At 39.8% G+C, this 23,443-nt stretch overlaps 1 protein-coding gene across 4 annotated transcripts in view; it reads right to left on the reverse strand.

Annotated features, from left to right (window-relative positions):
• Window positions 1–772: 772 nt before the first annotated feature.
• LOC108063845 (uncharacterized) overlaps window positions 773–23,443 on the reverse strand; it is an 89,737-nt gene continuing 67,066 nt past the window's right edge. For all 4 annotated transcript variants that reach the window (XM_070218502.1, XM_070218500.1, XM_070218499.1 and 1 more), the window contains 4 exons: window positions 18,411–18,534; window positions 4,382–4,695; window positions 3,368–4,032; window positions 773–2,725 (listed from right to left, as the gene is read on the reverse strand). In XM_070218502.1, the coding sequence (XP_070074603.1) occupies window positions 1,925–2,725; window positions 3,368–4,032; window positions 4,382–4,610 (1,695 nt within the window). In that variant the 5' untranslated portion in view covers window positions 4,611–4,695; window positions 18,411–18,534 and the 3' untranslated portion in view covers window positions 773–1,924. The remainder of the gene's footprint in view (window positions 2,726–3,367; window positions 4,033–4,381; window positions 4,696–18,410; window positions 18,535–23,443) is intronic.

Consider the following 23,443-nt stretch of genomic DNA (forward strand, 5'->3'; position numbering starts at 1 on the left):
TTAAGTTGCGTTTATACAAATTTCCTCGCCTCTTCCCCAGGACTCCACTCCTTTTGTTCTTGGTCCGGTCCTTCCTGGTTATCCTTCGGCTCTTTCGGGCAGAAAGTTTTGTGTGGAGTGGCTTAAGGTATCCTTGGAGGAGAACTTGCCTTGCTCCTGCGTAAAGTGGATTCATTTGGCCCGGCTCTAAATGCTTTGTTGTTTACATTCCTGGAAGTTTTGAGTCTCACGTCTTTGGCACGGCGCTTCCCACTTCCGTTTCACCAGCTTTCATTCAGCTGGAAGGCGACTTCTTAAAGATGGAATCAGTTCAGCTTGTCCCCTAGAAGAAAGAGGTGTTTTTAGTGAACTGATTGAAGACAAAGTATCATTTCTTTTCAATAATAACTCTGTTGTTTTTTTTTTGGAAATTTTATTCTTCAATCACTTTGTTCTCATATCAATTGTGGTTTATTAGCTACGCAAAAAAAAACTAGGAAAGAAAATGGGGTTTCCTTCCCACGGGTTGTTGTTGTTGTTCTCCTTATCAGCTAGCAACTAACATTAATACACTGAAGTATGTATCTATATCTGTATCTGTATATGTTTTATGTATATGTATTTGTGTTTTTTTTATGCATAGTCGTACGCCTATCGAATAGTTTTAGTTTTAGGGCATAGAATGCCCAAACTGTACACGACTCTCCTTACTTTCCTTTCCTTAACTCCAACAACAATTTGACTAAGCTGCTATAAAAAATTAAAATGTAAAATAAAATAAAATAAAATAGAATACATAAGGAAATGTGTGCGTGGTGTATTTGTGTGCTTGTGTGTGTGACGTGTTTGTGTGTAGGTGTATGTACAAGTTAAAAATCATATTGAGTAATGGTTTATAGGTTTTTAGGGTTAAACACCATAAAAATATTGGGTTGAGCAGCTTCTCCTTTCTCCTTTCAATATCCCGCTAGTTTATCCGATTTTAATCGGCCTAATCCGCATATAGTTAGCTTTACTTTATCCTTAGGGCCTCGTCTTTTCTTCTTCTTCGTTAACAATTTTCCTATTTACAGTTTACAACTCAAACTTGTTCAATTTGCTTTGTTTTCTAGTTTAAGGTTTAGTTTTCTTTGCTTAGCATTAGTGATATTTTTCGCTTTCTTCGATTTTCCATTTTAGGGGGCCTTTTTAACTTGCCTATACAACAACAATAATATCGATTCTATCCAAAAAAAAATGTGAAAACAAAAATTCGCTTGAAATTCCCTCTTTCGATTTTTTCGTAATTCTTAATAAACATCATCAGTCTTGAACTTAGTTTAGGTTTCCTTTGCTTCGCTTTGCTACATGATTTCCCCCTCTTCTGTTGTGGGTCTCGTGTTTTTTGAAAAGTTGTGACCTTGTGTCTTTTTTTTCTTCCTTTGTGAATGGAAATACATAATTGGGATGTGGGATATGGGGGTTTGGGGACTTTGGGACTACTATCCAGGTTCGAAGGCACAATTTCAAAAGTGTTCTCTCCCCGACTCCGCGACTAACTAACACGCCTCTTCTATACACTAACCACACTCCAAGTAGACCCCGTTTCTGTCTTTGATTTCTTGGGAAATCTCTAAGTAATATCAGAGATATTACAAATCTTATAAAAAAGCATTATCAACTCATATACTCAAGTGAGTAGTTTTCTAAAACAATCAATCAAAAACAGCGCCTCCTTTTCGCATGGATTTTGGATGGGAACTCTGGACATACTAACTAAACTCAGAGAAACTTGGAATCAGAGGACGGGTTTTGGGTTCGGATTTGGATTCAGATTCGGCTTTAGGAGTCAGTTTCAGATTCACACAAAGAACTCCTCGTTGCCGAGGCTGCTGCCGGATGCTTCAACCAATTGCCAGGGCCAGGACCATCCGCCTCCTCCTCCTCCGCCCCCGAGGAGTGCGAATCACCGCTCCGTGGAGTGCGTGGTGGCCCCGCCGCCACTACTGCTGCCGCCCGATCCCGAACCCGAGTTGAGGCCCTGGCGACGGAAGAAGCCCAGGGTGTCCAGCGCCTTGATGGTGCGTCGGATCAGCTCGTCCTTGTACTTCCAGATGGTCTTGTCCTCCACCGAGTGCTCGCGGTACTCCTCGCAGCTCTTCTTCAGCGTCTTCACACAGTCCGCGCGGTAGTGCTGCAGCTGGGCGTCCTGCGTGTCCACCGGATAGGACTTGCAGACGCCGCCGAGGCAGCTCAGCGGGAAGTGATTGTGCAGGGTGAGCACGCGCTCAGGGTCGTGGAAGCACTTCACATACTGATTCGGCTTGGTGTAGTTCTTGGCCCGGTGGACGTGCTGCAGCATGTGCATGTACTTGGGGATGTCCTTGTGCCAGCCGTGCTCGTGCTGCTGGTCGTCCAGGAAGTACACGTTGCGGAAGTTGTAGCTGTGGAAGCCGTCGGGCTTGATCTTTCGCGACTCCGGCCGCACCTTGTCCATCAGCTCGGACCAGAGCACCGATCCGCCCTTGGGCATGATCACCTCGTCGATGTCGAGCAGGGCGATGTAGTCGTACAGGTAGAGATTCTTGTACAGGCAGTCGTTGTAGGGGATCACCTCGTTCTGCCGCTTGTGGTTCGTCTTCTTGGTCAGGTAGAGGTGCTGGAAGCCGGGCACATTCGGCTGACCGCCGGGCAGGGTCAGAGGGATCACTTGGACTTTGCCCTCTTGCTCGTAGTGATTGAGCACCTTGGTGATGTTGGGGTGGACCTATGAAGAGAAGAGAAGAGAAGAGTATTCGTTTATTAATCACTTGTTGGGGAAATCAATTTAAATTAGATCTTGAAAAATATCGACATTTCGATATTTGCGATATTTTTAAACATTAATCGTTTATCGGAAACATCGATCTTTTTTAACGTTTTATTATAAACAGAATTATAATAATTTGTTTAGATTTTACTTTGATTTTTCTTAAAAACATATTGTAAATATATCGAAAATATCGATATTTTTCAAGCTCTATTTTATTCAGGGAACGTAAATAACAGTTATTTGTGATTTTTATTTTAAAAAGACTACTGTGATATTTGGTTTTAAACGTCAAAAATAACGTTCTTTTTACTCTTGTCCACAAAGTATATGCATTTCAACAAATCTGGAAAGCAAATTAATTGTTATTTGTTCATGTCTATAAAGTGCATAAAAACCAGTTAAATTGTTGATTAAAACTTGTACAAATCTCAGTAGGCCTTTTAAAATAAAAATCACAAATAACTGTTATTTACGGTCCCTGATTTTATTTGTTATTTAAATGCGCGTTTAAGTATTAATTTGAATTTAATATTCATTTAATATATTAATTAATATAAATATATATTTATATAATATTTAATAATATTTGTATCTCACCTGCAGATTATAAAAGTAGATCTTGTCGGCCCCCAGGATGTTGAGCATCTCGATCCACTCGATAAGGCGCACACTCAGGTCGTCGTACAGAAAGTCCAGTCCCTTCACGCAGACGGCGAAGCCCTTCTTCTGGTCGTCGGGCGGTCGGTTGTAGATCACCCGCAGATTGTTCGTGGCCGTGTCGCACTCCTTCTCCACCATCGACACAGAGCTGGGCACCACTCCATGGAAGGGCTTGGGGATCTGGCAGGCAATCAGATACGGCTGGTAGATGCCCTGCTTGTAGTTGCCCCACTTGTTGTACCAGATGTACTTGTACTCGAACGTCTTCACGATGAACGGCTCCTTCTGGCCGTCGAACCAGAACTGGCAGTAGGTCTTCACCTTCGGCTCGATGCGGTCGATCATGCCCAGGATTCGCACAGTGGGCCCGAGGAGCGAGGTGCGCCGGATGTCGTAGTAGGCGCCGAACAGCTGGAACGTTCCGTTCGAGGTGCGCAGCGTCTGCCAGTAGATGTTGTTGAACTCCAGCTCGAAAATGGACGGGTACTTGGCGCAGGTGGAGGACTTTTGCTGCAGGAAGTTCTTGTTCTTGCTCCAGTAGGCGATCGGCAGCGAGGGAATGCGGGACTCCACGTCGCGGACCAACTGGTCATCGTCCATGGCTGAATAGTTAAAGGGGATTGAATAGTTATTATTAAATAAATATAATACTGGGATAGTCAAATTATGGTTTCAAGTTGGCCCCTCAATCTTTATTAAATAGTTTCGTCAGTTATACGATTGAATGATATGCCTTCTTCGAGCACATATTTAAGTAAAATGCTAGTGTAAATAAATAAAATACTGGTATAAAATAAATAAATAAAATGCGGATTTAAATAAATAAATAAAATGCTAATAAAAATGAAATAAATTAATTGAATAAATAAATAAAATGCGAAAAAAAATGCGGAAAAAAAATAAAATGCAATCCAATCAATTTATTTTCCTTTACTAAAAATACCAACTCACCTGTTCGATTGTCCACCAGTATCTCGCTGGGATCGAAGTGATCCGTGGTCGTGGACGTGGTCTCCGCGTACCGCATGTCCTTCTGCAGCAGGATGCGTCCATTTAAAGGCACCTGCTGGTACTCCTGCGGCACCAGGTTCGTGCCGTGCATCTTGAACAGCCCGATGATGACGAAGGACCAGACGCACAGCGAGAACAGGATCTTCAGGATCACCTTCGAGTGGGCCATGATGATGCGACTGTGGACTGTGTGTGACTTACTCTTTATGGCTGGGCTATTGCTATTTCTATTTCCTTTTGTTTAGCCAGAGGCGCTGCAATGAGAAATGAGAGATGGTGGGTGGTCGTTAGAAGGCGTTGCTCTTTGTCATCCCGCCCTTCCCATAATCATTCATTTTTAAATATGGCGGTCAGCCGGTCGGTCTGCTTCCGTTTTCCATTCCCTTTCCCCGCCCCTCGTTTTCCACTTTGGTCAGGCGCAAAATGTCAAGTTGAAAACTGCGTGTAATATTTTCTAGCCAGGGGCAAGAAATACCCTTCGGGGGGAGACCAGAGGGGGCTGCGGCGGTAGGTGAAGGGCCTTAGCCTAATGGAAAACAATCTAAAAGCGCCACAGCCACAGCACAACAGCTCAGATACAGTATACAGTGGGCATGAATGGAGGAAAAGTGCTTAAAATTAAGGAAATTCTTAAGAATATACTCGATATACCAAATATACTAGACATACTGGATACCGAATAATATAAAGTCTGTACTCTGTAGTATTAATTTCATACCACTTTCATTTAAAAATTATAAAGTTTACACTTTGTAGTTTCGAAAGTATTAATTTGATAATAATTTTTTTACGATAATTTTAAAAATCGATATTTTAGAATTAATGTACAAATAGTTTAGTTTCTATAATCACTTTTTTTCGACGTTTGAATATTTTTTTTGCCAGTTTTGCCACAACAATCGAATTGGCCAGTATTTTATATTTATTTTTAATCGAAACATCGACAGCAGCTCATTTCCTGTTGCAACCACTGTTTTCTTTGGTACAGAACAGCACAGCACAGCACAGTACAGTGACCACCCCCAGAAGGCGACACTGCAGGCGACAATCTGTTTGCCTATCTGCGCTTTGTATCTTTGCAATTGCGAGTTGTGCGTGCGACAAACGACAAAGGACAGGCGACTGGACATTCACCATTCGCCATTCAGCATTCAGCAGTTGGAACATTGTGTCTGGCCTTCTGGCAAGGCCTTCTAATATTTATGACATTGCATCTAGCTTCTTGCCACTCGAAATCCCTTTGGGTCAGAGAACCACACACACACACAAACACATCCATAAACTGTGTGTCTTCGCCTCGGGAGTGGGAGGATGTGGTCCACCCTAATTCCCCTACCGATTTAGATGCCCTTTGTTTTTGGCGTCGCTTTCAATTGCCTGTTTTTGTTCTATATACTTAATGCATTCACTACTCACTGTCTTGGGATTTTCCTAAACTTAAACTCGTTAATAAAATCAAAAACAACAGCTTTTCTTCCCACCTTTAGTAGCACTTACACAAAAAAAAATTCATATGGAATAGGGTCAATTCTACCTTCTTTCATATCATTATGATGTTTGATGATTTAAGCCATATAAAATACCAATTTTAGTATTTTTTAAACAAATAATGTAAAAGAGAATAAACATAATCTTTATTCATATAAAAATGATATTAAAAAACTAACAATCTGATCTTTTGACAATTTTTTTTCTGTGTACTCCTAAAGTAGTAGAATATTCACATCGTTTTTTCGGTATTTGTTCAAGTCTGCAGCACCGAGAGTCCCAAAAACTTGGTGCAACATTTTTGCAGCACTGGAAATCAGCTGCAGGGGTGTTTCATTCAAAAAAGATGCGAGTGGCAGAAAGAAGAGGCAGCATCAAGTTTTTACTCAAATGTTTTCCATTTCATTTGCATGCGCCGCAAACTTTTTGCAAACACCACACACACAGCCGAGTTACCGGGATACCGAGAGATACTATATACAAAGATGGAGGGAAACCAAATATGTTGCAACAAGCTTTCAACAAGCTGCCCCAAAGGCAAAGGGGGGCGAAAGGGGGGATGATGATGCTGCAGGGCCTGCGAAGAATGCTAAATCACCTGTGTTCCCTTCATCCTTTTGATTTTGGTTTTCCTCTTGCTTTTGCGCTTTAATCCCCAAAGTTTCGGGAATTCGGTCTGGAATTTTCAACTAGATTGAATAGTTCTTTATGGCTTCCAATCAGAGATCCCGAGTTCAAGGCCCTCTCTTCTCAGAGATGCAGAGGTATATTATGGAGTTTAGCCCCGGGGATCCATCATTTATCATTTAGCAAAGACGACGCTTTCACGTACCCATAAATCTCGGCAAAGTCTGAAAAACGATTTGGGTCAATTTGCCATTAAATACGCGTCATGCTTATGCGATTATTCCAAAAGGCAAGACTCAACATACAAAATACGAAGTACAAAATAGAACCCCACAAGTTGTTCTTGGATTTTTTTCTCGTTTGTGCCATGTAATTTGCTAGGCAAAACAGGTTCGATCTCTGGACAAGAATGTGTGTCGCACCCAGAGCGGGAATAAAGAATAAAGAACACAGCCATCGGCCACACAGAAAACAAATTTGATCAAAATAGGTTCATTTCTACCTTATTGAATATTTAATATCAATAAAAAGACGACTAATGTCAAATTTATGATTTATCACATCAACTTGATATTTTATCATTTCACAAAAGAAATAAATATACTTTTTTAAATATCAAATTTAGTATTTTTTTTAATTTTAAAAGATTAGATTAGCTTAAATAATCTTTATTCATATCAAAGTGATTATGAATAACTTGATCTTTCAAAAATGTTAAAGTAACCTGCACATATCAATCTGATCTTTTGTACATTTTCTTTCTGTGCATGGATAAATAAAGGCAACTGAAACTCGCTTCGAGCGTTAGAAATTTTAATGATGCCTCTAACTATTCGTATTTCGTGTTCGTATTCGGTATTCGGTATTCTGTATTCGGCTACCAAAATGGGTCAATGAGCCTCGATGACTCTGGCGATTGCCCAGAACCCATGGTTGCCTCTGTTGGATTGGATTGGATGGGATGGGATGGCATGGGATTGGATTGGCCTTAGACAGCGAGCATTGATCTCTGGTTCATTGATCCGTGTGATCCATGATCCGCGATCCGTAATCCCGAGTGGAACGAACGAACGGAAATGTGGCCAAGATTAAGAGTCTCTGTCTCTGGCAAAGAGCCAATTAATCTGTTCAAACTCAAGAGGCCGAAGATAGAGATCCTTTTATCCGTAATATATGAGCAACACACTTTGTCAAAGTGGGGAAAGATTTTTAGAGTTATAAAATAGAAATAAAGATGATTATCTAAATACTTATAGGTGTATATTTTGGGTGTAGAAAGAAATAAAGATGCTTATCTTAAAAGTATTTACCATCTATAAGAAACGATTAGAGAACCTCAGAGCTCCAAGGACATCCAGATAATAAACAATAAGCCTTTAAAAAATAATCCCCACCCCACAGATATTTCTTTCTGCAATTAGCAGGTTATAAATAATAAGCTACAACTCAGAACGACTTAGCTTGGTGCTTATGGAGGGGCTCTAGTAAAGTGAATCTCCCTCCCGACGCTGAAAAAAAAAACATCATAAACGTGGATCATATCTCATAGTGGATAGCCACTACTCTCCTGGAGTTGAGGAAACCTTCACGGGCACACGTAATATCTATAAATGCGCTGTCACATTCCAGTTACGATCGTTCATAACTCGTTTCGATTTTCGATTTGCGTTGGGCCCACTGATTTGATTGATTTATGCATGCGACGAAGACAAACTTAAACTTATGAGTTGCTCATTAGCATGCTATTTATAGGTGCGATGTGATGTGATGCCAGGTGCAAAGTCATGAATGAATCATCATCATCAGCATCATCATTATTGGCATTAAATGCAAAACGGGGGAATCAATGAACCCCCAGAAGCACTAAACTATTTATGTATCCGCTGTTAATGGGGTAATGGCATCAAGAAAAAAATCAAATAAAATGTGGAGTAGAGTGAAGTGGAATGAAGTGGAGTAGAAAGAATCTAAATGAAAGGCCAGGTCAAGTGGCACATTTGTATCTTTTTGCTGTTGGAGAAACAAAACTGTGAACCCAAAACTGAAAACTGAAAACTCGCACCCAAAAGTCGAAACACGAACGCATTTAAAATGCAGAAGGCAGACGCAAAGTGGCGCAAATGAACTTAAGTATCTTGCGTGAAGTGTTGAGCATCGAGCATTGAGTATCTCGCAGATACGCCGCAGCATATGTATCTTGGCATCGGTGCGAGTATCTCGTTTCCGCATCTTTAGCTGTATCCCACTACACTGATAGAAAGAAAGCGTAGTAATTTACTTAAAATATTTTCACGATGATTTTACTTTATTTAAAATGTGGAAACTTTAAATTTGAGAATTGTAATCTATCAAATGAGAATGATATCATATATTTTGTATTTAATTTAAATATATTATGATTTTATATTTTATACGAAATAAAATGGTTTTAATTCAATATGCAGAGTTTTGTTTTTACTTTTGGATTTTCTTATTTAATTTACCCATATTTTTAATTCAAAATGGAAATTATCTATTATTCTTCTCTGCGTATTTGTGGCTTTGGCTTCTGTTTCTGTGTGCCAGCGATTTTAATTCGCCTCACATCCTTTTATTTGCGTACGTGTGCGGCAACTTCTGTTGCCTCAGTCTCAGAGTCTCAGTGTCTCTGCCCCCGTGACTTCCTTGGTTTTCCCTGGATTTTCCTCCTTGCTTTTCCCCCACTTTTCCCCACCACGATTGATAGCAAAATGATTTCTCAATATGTCGCCTAAGTTGATTTTCCGTTTTTTGATGCCAAATGAAATTTGTTTTAGCTGAACAGCACATCCCCTGCATCTGAATCTGTATCTGTATCTGTGTATCCGTATCTGCCGGATACATTTCGCTCTTGGCGCTCAGAAAAAAAATTCAGCTTAAATAGAATTACAAATATTATATCGCACAGAACACAACCGGTGGTAAAAGTGTTTTAGATTTGCCAGCAACGTTTTTTGGCAATTATCGTTTGCCCAAAAGCCCAAAAGCTTCCACGTGCCTCGAATGCCATTAAAAATTCGGTAAATGAACATTTAATTTCAATTAACAGCGGCGGCAGGGCAACGAAAACAGTTGAAAAAGCAGATAGTAAATGTTTTAAACTAAATTTCGGCCATTGGGTTTGGGTTTCATTAACCCGTGTCGTCTGATTATTCGGATTATTTTTGGACCCACCATATAGACCATATATTTATGGCCATAAGTGCAACTTGGCAACTCGGCAAATGTATCTCATAAATTCAGCAACAACAAACCGCAAAGCAACAATAACAAATAACAAACAACAAGCACCATAATAACAATCATCGTCAACACAACAACTGCAGCAACAACAACAACGACGATAACTGCCTGCTGCAATTGTTGTCAGTGATTTAAAATTTATAACAATTAACAACAAACAATGCGGCAAATTGTCAAAAGACATGAAACAGGCGATGACCAATATGCAAATGGAAAATGGCCGAAAACGGGAAATGGAAAATGGGAAATGGCCTCGTGAAGAGTGCTGCAACATGGCGCAACATCACATCCCATCCAAAGTGGGCGGTTGCCACGCCCCCACCGTCCATCGCGAACAATCCGGAATGTTAATAATGCCAGCAAGAAGTTTTCATTACTTTTAGCACCTCAGTGGGTTAAATAAACAAAAGGGAAAACTAACCATGATTGATTTTAGCCAGCCACAATATATGATAATTATGGCCCTATGACACTGGCTCAGATTTCGATAGGATTTAATTTATAAAGGAAAAAACAAGACAAGCACCTCGACTGCTTGCACTGCTTGCATTCACTCACCATTATTTGCTCATAACTTTTAAATGAATGGTTCGTTTTAAGATTTTCTTCCAATAGGTATTATAATATACACAACAAACTGACATTACATTTTTTAAAAAATATGTATTTTAAAGAATTTTATATGATATATCAATCCAATCAATTTTTAGACAGTGTCATATGGCCATAGGCATTGACTTTGTGCATTTTGTAAATTATTTATTAATAATGCCTAAATAATTTGCTTTTAAAATCGCTTCCTCTTTTTTCTATTGAAGCTTAATTGAATAAATGAAGCTATGTTAGCTATGCTAATTACAAAATGAATTTAAAGCCATGTAAGTATATACATATTTAATCGTGAAATCACATAAATATTAAATACGTTATAATTTTATGTTTTCTTCTCGACCTTTAGTATTATCCCTGGTATCCATCTTAATTTGCTACTAAACTTTAACAGCGTCTGGAAGAACATTAAGCTGTCCAATCCATTTGGTGTTGGTACTGAGAAACTGATTGATGTCTTTAAGTACTCGCCAATGAGTTAAAATGGTGAATAATTATTGCAAATATATTAGGAGTTATTATCCACTTTAGCCAGATGATTTTATTACGTCGTTTGGTAAGAATTATTTGCCATGTTTAAACAGGAAATTGCAGGAGACGACTCAACTCATCATTCTTTTTGTTTTTTTCTCCACTTTAAACAATACTTGTCACGAGCGAGCGTCCCACCAATTTTATTTATATTCTACAGATAGCATATACCATATACAATATACAATAGTTGGTGACTTACGCGACTGACTGCCTGGTTTCGCAATCCGCTTACGTCATCCCAAGATAAAGACGGAGATAAAGACCGAGTGGAGTGTAGCATAGTGTAGAGGAGTCTAGTGTAGTGTAGTGCAGTGCAGTGTATTGGAGTGGAGTGCACGACAATGCCTTGACCCACAGCAACCCCGAGCTATCTGCATCTCGAACTCGTATCGGTTGTATCATCTCTATCTTCTTCTTTTTAGCGGGCACCTATTATGGCAATCGTAGGGGGTTATAGGGGGTCATAGCACCCCCCGCCCCCTCTCAAAAACATGGCCATGTGTGACAGGGCCAACGCAATTGAGAAACAATTTCGCAGAGGAGCAAATCAACGTTTAACCAGATGCGACAGACGACAGACACACAAAAAAAACTTTGACTGCACGTTGTCTATATAAATGCGACACGAAATGTTTAGCCCGAGCTTCAGTTGTTCAGTTGTTCGATGTTGCTGCCGTAGTTGCAATGATTGCTGCTGCTGCCGCTGCTCCATGCCACTGAAATCAGTGCTGCATGCTGCATGCTACATGCTACATGCACAGGGAACCCACTGCAAACCGTGTCCGAGCATCGCTTCGGGAGTCTCAGCCTCTCAGTCTCAGTGTTTAAATTTTAGTTTCTGTTTGTGTTGGCGTGTGCACTCCACTCCGTTTATCTGAAGGCAGTCACCAAATTGCACAGAGAGAAAATTGAGCAGGTTATGGTTCTTTAAAAAAAAATTAAAGAAAATCACTAACCACTAACCACACCATCGATATATTCGATATTTTGACAATATCAATTCGATAATACCGATTTTCCGTAAGGAAAACACAAATTAAATATTGATAAATAGCAAACTGTCGATATTTTTTCAAGCTCTAACTCTAATTACATTTTCTATTAATTTATCCCGTCACACCCTTTTCTTCGAGTGTACGTCAGCCGCTGTGGATTTTTGCGTGTTTGATTTTCTTGTCACGTTCCAGCTAACAACATAAGGAAGCAGTCAAATGCTAGGCAGTCTCTGTGCCTGTGCCCATCTTCCCTTCCATCTCAGTTCCCCGAGCGACAGTCAGTCACTGTAGATAGTACATATAGTTGGACACAGACTCGTCTTCAGATTCAGATTCAGACCTTAGACTGCTGGAGAGAAGTCGCCGCCGTAACAACTCTGTGAGTTGTCAACGGGAATTTGAATGGCACATGGGGATGGTGGATGCTGGATGGATGACTGATACAAGGAGTGACGGGATGGATGGGACATCTAGAAGTTCGTCTCGCTGTCACTCAGGCCGCTGCTGACTTTGATTGCAATGCGCCAAGGATGCCTCCGAATGCGAATACGAAAGCGAATCCTGGTGCATCCGCAATCCTGTCGCTTGTCGCTTGAACTAACATTGCTGAAATTCAGTTGAATCTCCGACTCTCCGTCTTCTCCTTCTTCCCAAAAGCTAGCAACCTAATGTGGCGGCAATAAGTCAATAGATTCCGCTGCAAGGTGCTAAGCTGATAGATGGGAAGGGGTAAAGGGAAGATATATGCCAGTGACAAGGAGACGGAAGCCAGGTAACAACGCTGCAGGTATAACGTTGCCTATTGACGTGAGACAATTACGTGAGCAAATTGCAAAATATTTGCCTGGGTAAATGCGACATGTGAGACATGCGATCGATGATGGGCACAGGCGCACAGATAAGTAGTGACTTGGAGATTAAATCAATTAATTGCAAGGGGAGTAAAAATAAATATATACAGAAAAATATGCAGTTTCTCAAAATCAACGGTATAGAAGGCAAAGCTAATAAGCCATAAAATATACAGAAATTACGTTAACTACAGAAGGAAGCTAGGAACTGGGAACTCGGAACGCAATTACTCCTCGTTTCAATATAATACGACGACGTGACACAATTACGTGAGTGGGTTACGACGTAGCGACGTAGCCGGAATTTGAACCGATTCGAAAATCGCATGGAAAACAGAGAGACTGAGTGAGAGAAAAAGAGAGAAGACAGAAGCTTTCCCGGAAGGCATTACAATGGTCGTGCTATCTACGGCCGGACAACTATACGGACAAATATACGGACAACTATACGTATACGTACCTTTTTATGGCACTACGATGAGGGGATAACGGGACAACGGGACGAAACGTAAGCAAACAGTGCCGGCGAAAAGCAAACAACGGAAAGTGAGAAGTGCCACAAAAACGGCAGCAAATGGCTGCCACTCGCAGTTGCAATAGCAGCACACAGAAACAAATTTGACAAAAGATAAAATTAATATGTGCAGGTTAATTTAACATATTTTAAACATCAAAATAAAATGAATAAAGATTAAGTTTACCTTTCTTTACAACATTTGCTCAAAAAATACTACATTTGGTATTTTAAAAACGCAGTTTTATAACGTTTATGAAATGATAAAATATCAAGTTGATATGTTTGTATCATCAATTTGACAGTAATTATATCGGCTTTTTATTAATATGAAATAAGGTGGAAATTACCCTGTTTCATATCGAATTTTCTTTCTGTGCACCAACACGGGCACAAGCACACCCATGGCCAAAGCAATAGCAATGGAAATGGCAATGACAACAACGGCGGGCGACAAACAAAAGGCAACCGGCAAAAGTCGCCGAAAAAGGCAGGGGCGTTGGCAAAGGGGCGTGGCAGGAAGGGCCAGGGGGATAAATAAACGTAACAAACTTGGTGGATGGTCAAGGATACACAGTGGAATGGATGTCCTGTTTTTGAATAGGAAGTGATTTCAAAATTCTTCTTATATTTAGTCGATTACTAATATATTATCTTAATTTTTAAGAATATTACTTTTAAGGCATTACTTTTATCTTGAAATAGATCTGAATTTAAGGGTAAATTCGGTTAGAGGCAGTGGCGAATCCAGGATTTGGTTTTTGAGATGGGGATTTCAGAACAGATTTTTTGTTGCATACTTTTACTTTTTACATACTTACTGACTAAGAGATTTTTCGATTTAGATTTCATTTAATAATTAATTTTTCATTTAATTAATATGAATTTCCCAAAGTGTTGGCCCTTCTGTAGGCCATACTCTCGGTTCTCTCGGTTCCGTGAGGTTGGTTTTGGTCTCCATTTGATGGCGGCTCTTTGGTTTCGTTTGGTTTGGTTTTCTGTGTTCTGTTTTCTCCTTTTCTTGTTCTGGTCATAGGATGGTATTTTTTCTTTTCGCCCTTTTGTTGCCGCTTTGAAAGGCAAAGGCAAAGCGAACACTGGTAACCAGTAACCAGCAACCAGTAACCACCGCCTGGTGAAAACCACCTTGTGACCGAGCCAACTGCCTCAATTTGCATATGGAATTTATGCTTTTGATGGCGATGGCGCTGGCGACGCCGGCCAAAGTCAACTGCATGTTAATGAAAGCCGAATGCATAAGTAAGCCCAGCCCAGCCCCCCCTTTTCCATTTTCACCCGTTTCCATTTTCCACCCAGCATCCAAGGAAGGCCCCCAACCACCCCACATCACCCTCCTCTTATCGCGGACTTTTTCATGCCGCCGTGCATTTTTGAAAAGCGAAAAGTTCAAGGATTGCTTGCTGCTTCTGTTGCTGCTGCAGAGACGTCGTCGTGCGCTTAGATTCTGTGCAGATTTCGGTGCCCCGCAGTGGCCAGGTAACCCCAAAAGGCAACAATCAGCACAGTACAGCAGCAACATGAACACAGCAGCGGCAGCACATAAACAGCAACATGGCGCCAAAAGCTGAACTACATAAAACATAAAGCTGGGCAAAGGAACCATTGGGCTTTCGGGAACAGCGAACTATTATTCAACCACAAAAATAAGCAAAATTAATAATTATTATAACCAATCCAGGAGGAAGAATTCTTTTACAATCACATATGTTGTAAAAAATGTAATAGGCAGGTGAAAGAAACGCAATATTGGGCAATTAAGGACCTTACTTTCAGAAAATTATATTTTTGTAAATTTTTTATTACATTTTCCTCCATATATTTTTGCCAGAAATGAACAAAAAATAAAGTTGGCAGATTTAAATGCAAATCGATTGGGAATTTTATTACGAGTTCAACGATGTATCACATTTCATATGTTGACTATTATTTTCTTTGTTTCGGCCAAAATACTCATTTGTTTTAGTGAAAAATCAGGATTTGAGTTTTTTTGCCAAAACAGGATTTGCTATAATTTGGCCAAAAATTGTCCAATATCGATGATACGTACTGTTTTCAACAACTAACAATCCAATAAATAAGTCTCTTTTACTTTTTGACTGATTTAGAAAAATTATTTTGCCGACGAATTTTTTCATTTTTTGGTAAGGGGTTACATAATTATTTTTTACGAAAAATGGTCAAAAAATAAAATATACAGGTTTAAATGCAAATCGATTGGAAATTTGATAACGAGTTCAACGAGGTATGACATTTCATATTTGGATCATTACTTCTCTTGATTTGGCCAAAATACTGAGTTTTTAGGTGAAAAATCTGAATTTTGTTTTTTTGTAAATATACAAATTTTTCTTTTGCTGTAACTTGGTAAATCGAAGATGCTTACTGCAATGCGTTGTCTACTCACAAACACACCTTTAGTACAAGAGTCATGCCCATATAAGGAATACAGTTGTTAAACATTGTGTTAGGAACGCAACACAAAGAAGACCTTTATTGAAGTTTTCTCAAGGCTCATGGTTCTGCCTGAAAAATGCCAAGGAACTACTAACTTTTGCGCTGTTAATCCGCCAGAAATGCCAAAGTTGAACCCATCGATTCTTTAAACAGTCTTTAAAATGTAGAACACATTTTGAGATGACCATACTGACATTTCTTGGGATTCAATCGGGGGCTTAGGGGGTCTCTGTCCAATCGAGATCAACGTTGAGACCCACACAAAAGACTGGTAAAAAGATCAAAGACCCAAGACCTCCCCCTCAATATGTTGCCTTTCACTTGCAACCTGCAACTTTTCTTGCTTTTTTGTTTCGTTTTTTTTTTCGCAGTGTCAACTTTAAAATGTAACGGGCTCTTCTGGTGGGGAAGCCATTCGTCACTTGGCGCTCGGCGTTCGGCTCGCTGCACGACAAACATCCAATTAAGCTATAAAAATCTTAATTTAATTATTTGCCACACGAACAAAGAGCCGCAGAATGGATGATGGAGATTGGGGTTTGCAGTTGAAGAGTTGGCTTTTAGAAGATGCAATAGATGGGGGGAGTTTGCGTTCGAAAAGCCACAGCCATTGCCATTCACATCCAGCATACAGCATTCACATCCCCATTCGCATTCGCATTTGCAGTTTGGAAAACGAGTGCAGCGGCGGCGAGATGACGACAACGATTTATGGTGGCCGGTTTTTCTTCATTTGGGCGCTGCTCCGAGCACTGAGCTCTGAGCACTGAGCAAAAGCAAAAAAGCACAGAAATCAAATAGTAAAAAGCAAAAAGCAAGAGCACGAGCAGCCAAGCAAGCGAGCAAACGAGCAACAAGGCAGCATGCATTTTTCATGAATTAGTTCACATATAAAAGTCAAATGCAGACCCAGAGTTGGAAAACGGGCCAAAAACTAAGGGGGCGGGGCACCCAAAAAGGGGGCGGCGGGCGAATGGCGAACAACTGGAGTTGGCCGGAGGCGCATAAACAGATTTTGTGGCCGTTGTACACACACTTCGAGAAAAAAAGGCTACAACGCACTACACAACCCAGAACCAGTCAACATAAAAAAAATAGAGAGGGAATTGAAAGGAGTTTTTCGAAGCCGACTTACAGTAACGGACATACTAAGAATATCCTCATACAAAAAAACACAAACATTGCAGAATAAAATTTAAAGTAAATTCTAGTTTTCTTCAGATATAAAATCTCAAAATGTAGACTAGCGTAAAAATGCAATATTAGTTTGTATTTTCCAATTATTTCCGAGTTTCGGTTTTATTTTTAGATTTATATGTCAAGCCAATTCCGCTACCGCTTCAACTTCCCGTTTAAAATAGGCCTCATTTTATAGATTTATATTAAATTAGATATCCAAATTTTTCGAGTATTTTTTTAATATTTTCTAGAAAATATATTAAATGATGAATGAGTGTATCGTCAAGGACTCAAAGTCAGTGGAATTCGGCAAACTTTCAGGGCAGAGATAATGGGCAGGCGATAATGCGAATTGCCCGGGGGCGAAAAGTGTGGAGAATATTCTTTTTTTTTTTTGGATAAAAGGTCTAAGCCGTAGCGAAATCGAAATCAAAGCCAACTGCCTGAGTGACCCAAAAAACAAGAAAAAAAACAGGAAATCAACCTGGATCTCTTGTTGGGTTCCAAAAACCGAAAAGCTCAGTCAGCAGGATAAAGCGAAAACGTTTAATGTGAGCTTGTTGTTTGCCGTTGTTGGTTGTTTCTTGTTGTTGGTTGTTTGTTCGTTTGTTTTTTAGCCTGTTGTTGTTGTTGTTGGCATGCCCGTTGGCCATTTCATGGAGCCACCAGCCACTTGATACAAAAACAACAACAACAACAGAACTCTGAACTGAAAATGAGGAAAAGTGGGTAAACTGGGGTGGCTGAATTTCAGGATTTCGTTTGATTCTAGGGAAATGGAAGGGGGGAATGAGTACAAGTGCACGGTGAACGGAACATTGAGCAAGTTAAAATATAATAAATAGGCTTAAACACACCAACATATGCCTGAGTTTGCTTTACTTTTTTCATGGCAAACACAACAACCCAGCAAAAGAGGAAGCTGAAACACATTTAAATCTTCAAAATGACTGGCTACGAAATACCGAAATGTGAAATATTATTCTGAAGAGCCATTTGGGCGAAAAAAATGTACCAGTTTGAGTAAAGTTATAATAATAATTATAAATGTTTCTTTTTTTAAGTTAGGACCATTATAAAACAACTGTGCTTTATAATAATATTCGTTAAGACAACTCAGATGAGTGGGATTGTTAAAAAACCTTGGACCTATTTCATATTTATCTTGGAGTTCGGAGAACTGTGTATCTCTACTTCTTACTGATGATGATAAGATAACTACTACAAGGTTGTTCTAAGTAAATGCAACAATTTTGTCGCCTGGTCAAGTGGAATAATTTGGGGCATCTACACGATTTCTGTCAACGACACATCTTCTCGATTTTTCCTTGGGGGTTCATCCCCGTTCTCCCCGTTCTCCCCGTTCACCCAACACCCAACTCAATTTCAATTTCAGTCTGCAGTCTGCAGCCAATTGGGCCGGGAAAAGCACTCACCTGATGGACGCCTCTAAGCCACGAAGGCGGATGAATTCTGGGGCAACTGGCCGGCTGCTGTGTCGCTGCTTCTTGCTTGGCGCTCTGTTCTGTTCGTTCGTTCGGCTATTGTGGTGCTGTGGTGCTGCAAGAAACAAGAAACAAAAAGCACAATGTTCGTTGAGTGGCTCGCTGCTCGGTGGAAATTCAAAAAGGACTTAAAGGCAAGAGGAAACACTCGAAGCAAGAGCCAAAAGGTCACAGACTTGGCTTGAGGTTTACCTCTAAGCTTATTAATTCTATTTGCTCCGTGTCTCGAGTGGAGAGACCGAAAAAAAAAATAAGTGTATATGAAATTGAAAATATAGTGCCCCTTAGCAGCATCGACAATCGCATACACTTGGAAAAATTAGGAACGGAAAAATAATAAAAATCATATTCAAGAAGAAACGTTCCTAAAATCAAGATGAAATGCTTTAAAGTTAGTTTTTCAAGAAGAAGGTTCATAAAATTAAGATGAAATGCTCTCAATATACTTTTTCAAAAAGAAATATTCTTAAAATCAAGATGAAATGCTCTCAACAATATGTTTTTTAGGCGAAAGTGGTTTTTGAGAATTTGAGATTAAATTGATCTTGAATAACTTTTTAAATATAGAGAGCTTCGTACTGAGAACAGCTGTTTTCCTAGGTGTATGCGAAGGGGGAAACATAAAGGGCCAAAAGGGCAGAGGCTCAGGCGTGAAAAGTCCCCAGATATGCACACGATATATACATAAATATACACATACTATATATGCGGGAATGTGCGGTTCAAGGCTTTTCCTCCACTACCTTCTGTTGTTTGTTGGCCCACTTTCGAGGGTGGCGGCGGCAAAAGTGAAAGTGAATTATTTAAAACAATTGCAATTGGCGTTGATAAAAAGTGCACACCCGGGTCGCAGTCGCAGCGTTGCGTTATGTTGCTGTTGTGTTTTTGCTGCTGGAAAAGTGCCTTATCGCCCCAAATCCCCAGATATTGCAGGCACGCCCCTCAAGGTCGAAAGTTGGAATTTCGGTTAACTAGCAGATGGGAGCTGAAGATACCATACAATACATCTTATGGGATGGTTATTACTCCCACCTAAAACTAACCCGTTGCTTATACAACAATTATTATCGCCACCAATATTGAGACAATGAGAAATATATTACATTTTTTACTCAGAAATTAATCGATTTAATCAAAAAAGACCGATAAATTCGATTCATTTAAAAATTTGGTATTTTTAAACATGTTATCTCTGGTTATTTTGAGAGTTTAGCCAGCCCAAAAATCCCTTAAACCCATCAATTTGTGGGTTTAGCCATGGCACAACCACTGATTTATTCGGCCAGATGGAACTTAATTGAAAGATTCCTGCTGGCTGGTTGACTGGCTGCTCGGTCTCTCTCACAGTTTTCAGTCTCCCAGTTTTCAGTTCTCAGCTGGCTGTCCGCTTTGATTAATGATTGTCGACAAGTGCAACAACGGCCAGGCCACGCCCCCTCTTTTTTTTTTTGGCCCACTGTCCAGTGGCCCTGCGAAGAGAGCCAAAACAAAACAAAATGTCAGTCAGCTGGGATGTCAGCTGGGATGTCAAGAAGAAGAGCAGAAGGAGAAGAGCAGCTTAGCTGGATTGCAGATTGCTCATACGCAGCGTGGTCCCCTTGAGCCAAAATGAAGTTGCTTGCGGTGGCTGCTGCTGCTGCTGTTGCTAGTTGCCAGTAGTTTTGAACAGTTGACAGGAAGCGATGCAGAGGCAGAGGAGAGGCAGCATCATGATTTATGTCGTTTTATTTAATTTTAATTGAAAAACTTGCACACGACGAGGACAAACAGCCGAAAAAGCAACCCCAACCCAGGCAAATATAATTAAAATGGCATTTGTTCCCCCTTTTTTGGCCACCTATTTCTTTGGCAGCAGCAATCTGCAGCTACCAGTTACCAGCAACCAGAGCTCCTGGAAATGGAAATGGAAGTGGCAATGGAAATGCAAATAAATAACAAGACAAAGGCTCAAATGCAAATAGAATGACTTTATTAAATGGTCGGAGGATAGAAAGAAAGGCTCACAATTGTTTATAAACTTCACAGTTCACAGTTGGCAAATAAGAAAGGCACGAGGCAAGAATATATAGCATATTAAAACCAGTCGAGTCAGGAGGGGGGACGACTTTATAGAGGGGGTCACGACGAGAATGAAAAGCCGTGTCTAACAAGCCACGCGACCTTTTCTTTCTGATTTTTCTTCATGTTTCTTTTTTTTTGTATTTTGTATTATGACAAATGCAAATGACACACTCGAAAAAGGGGCTTGCTGGTAGAGCGGAAAATATGAACTGTGGACGAGAGTGGGCGCAGTCTATAAACAAGACATTACAACGGCAATAATACAACAACCAAACAGACACAGGAGAACCAGTCAAAAGCCGCACAGTGGCACCAAATCACAAAATAGCAAGTGACCAACTAACGAAGGAAGATAAAACAAGAGTTACTAAGCAAATCGACTGCTTGCACTGCTTGCATTCACTCACCATTATTTACTCATAACTTTTTAATGAATTACCCGATTTTAAAATGTTCTTCTACATTTCGATGGGGTTTAATAAACACAATATAATTGCATTTACACATTTACAAATTCTCCTCTGGGGAACATTTCTGGGAAATACTGGGCAAAAGAAAACTCAAGGGATTTCCTCCAGGCTGCTCGTTCTCCAGTTCTCCGCATTTCTTGGCACATTCCCCACGGTGCGGCAGTTGCAGAAAAAAAGGAAAATATATATATATATATTTATATATATTTAAGGGGCAGGGAGTTGGCAACCAGAAAAACTGCCGCCAACGCCATAAATCATGCGGCCAGCAGCAGCAACAACAAAAGCAACAACCACGACTGACAACCAGCAACAGAAATGTAACAAAAAAGTATAAACATAAAAAAAAGGGAAATTAAATAACAATAACAAGGTTATTCTGCGAGTGTTGCTGGCGTTGCTGCGATAACGCTCTTGCTTTTGCTTTTGCCTTGCTTTTGCTTTGCTTTTGCTGTTGCTTTTGGTGCTGCCAACTAAGTGCAGCCGGGCAACATGGAAAACATTTCGAGTGTGCAGCAAATTGAGTGTTTTTATTGCATTAACATAAATAAATTAGAATGCCGGGGAATGGTCTTTGGTCTTTGGCATGTTGCTGCTGACTCACAACAGCGCGTGTTTCCAGCCAGATCGGGCAGATATACGTATATATATAATATATGTATAGCACAGTATATATGGTACACCGACTTGTTGCTACTGCCTTTTTCGAGGGGTGTAATATTTCTGGCAGCAAATTCAGGTTCAGCACGTTTGCATCGCAGCCACTTATGTTGCTGCCAGAGCAAAGAGTGTCCAATGGCAACGACATCTGAATCTGAGTCTTAGTTTGGGGCTGAGGAAAGGAAAATCACGTTGCCACGTGCCACAGACAAATAAGAATTTCATAACTCTATGTGGGCAGTGAATTTTAGCAAGAAAAACATCAATGGGTTTGGTTATCGATTTTATCGAATTTTCCTCTTCAAAAAAATGAAATTAATTACTTGTTAAAATACCAAGTATAAATGCACGCATAATTTAAATTACAAACGTTAATGCACACCGAAAATCATCAAGGATTTGCTTATCGATAGTCAAATAAAAATTTCGCAGGAAAAACATGGATATTATCGATATTTTCATCATCGAACAAATCATAAGAAATTCACAATTCTATCCATGATTTAATAGACTTATCAACAGTAATGTAGTAATGACAGCTGCTGCTGTCAGGTCATTCAGTATTGCCTGATCCTTGAAAAACACACCAGCCTTGTGGCAACACTGGCCGCAAAATTGCTGGGACAGCAACATCGCAACATCCACATCCACATCCACCGCCTGCCTGTTGGCACAAATGACAAAACAAAGCTTTAAGCTGTTATTCCTTTTAGCCAGTGTCAATAAAACGAAATTAAGAACTTTAAATGGCGAGGCGAAAGACAATTTAATCAAGCCAACAACTGCAAATGAATGCCCAGAGCAGAGCAGCAGCATTTGCATTTGCATTTGCATGCAACCGCAGCAACAGGAGACGCAACAGCAGCAGCAGTAGAAACAATCAAAAAGTTTTTAAAACAAATTAAAACTTGACGACAAGAACAGGAAGGGAAAAGGAGAGGAAAGGCAAGGAAAGCATGGTTTTCTTTAAATTTATTATGCGGTCAATTGCAAGATGTCCGAAAAACGAGTGACCGAGACAGGGATAGAAAAAGCTGCAGCTTCATTAGCCGTCCGGCAAAAAACACAAAAGTTAGCACAAGAAACTTTAGCTTCGTCTTTCTAACGCTTAACTGTTTACTTAATTTGTTTCAGCTATTAATAAAACGCAAACTATTCAAGGTATTTACTGGCCAAACAAAAGTTATAGTCTTTATTTAGCAGTTACGACGGCATTTACGTAGGCTTTTACCTTAAAATAGAAGGTAAATTTATAGTTTCATATAATATAGATATTAGTTACTATTATAGATATTGAAGACTTCACAATATACTTTATGATTTATTTTGTAATTAAATTGACAGACAATGATTATTTTATTTGTGAAAAGCATTTAAAAAAGAGCAATAAATACAAATATTTAATTTAATTTTAATTAAAAATGCAATTGTTATGTGGCATAGCAATTAATCCCTGTTTTTAGCCACTTATAGCTCGAAGTTATGGTAAACTTGTGCGAGTTTTCTCAATTTAAATAAACACTTTCAATGCTCATTCAATAGTTTTTGCTCTTGGAAAATTCACAGTTCACAGTTAATCGTAAATTGCAATTGAATGGCAGACGATGGCCACGCCCCCTTCTGCCCTTCTGCCCTCAGAGAAACGCAATCAAACGCGATGAAAACTTGCAACAAACACACAAAAAGCGGCGAAAAGTTTTTGGGAAAGGGGAAGGGAAGGGAAAATGCTCTCAGCTGCAATTGCAAACAAACTTAAATCGAATTCATGACAAA

The sequence above is a fragment of the Drosophila takahashii genome, chromosome X, assembly GCF_030179915.1.
Source record: "Drosophila takahashii strain IR98-3 E-12201 chromosome X, DtakHiC1v2, whole genome shotgun sequence".
Lineage (NCBI taxonomy): Eukaryota > Metazoa > Arthropoda > Insecta > Diptera > Drosophilidae > Drosophila > Drosophila takahashii.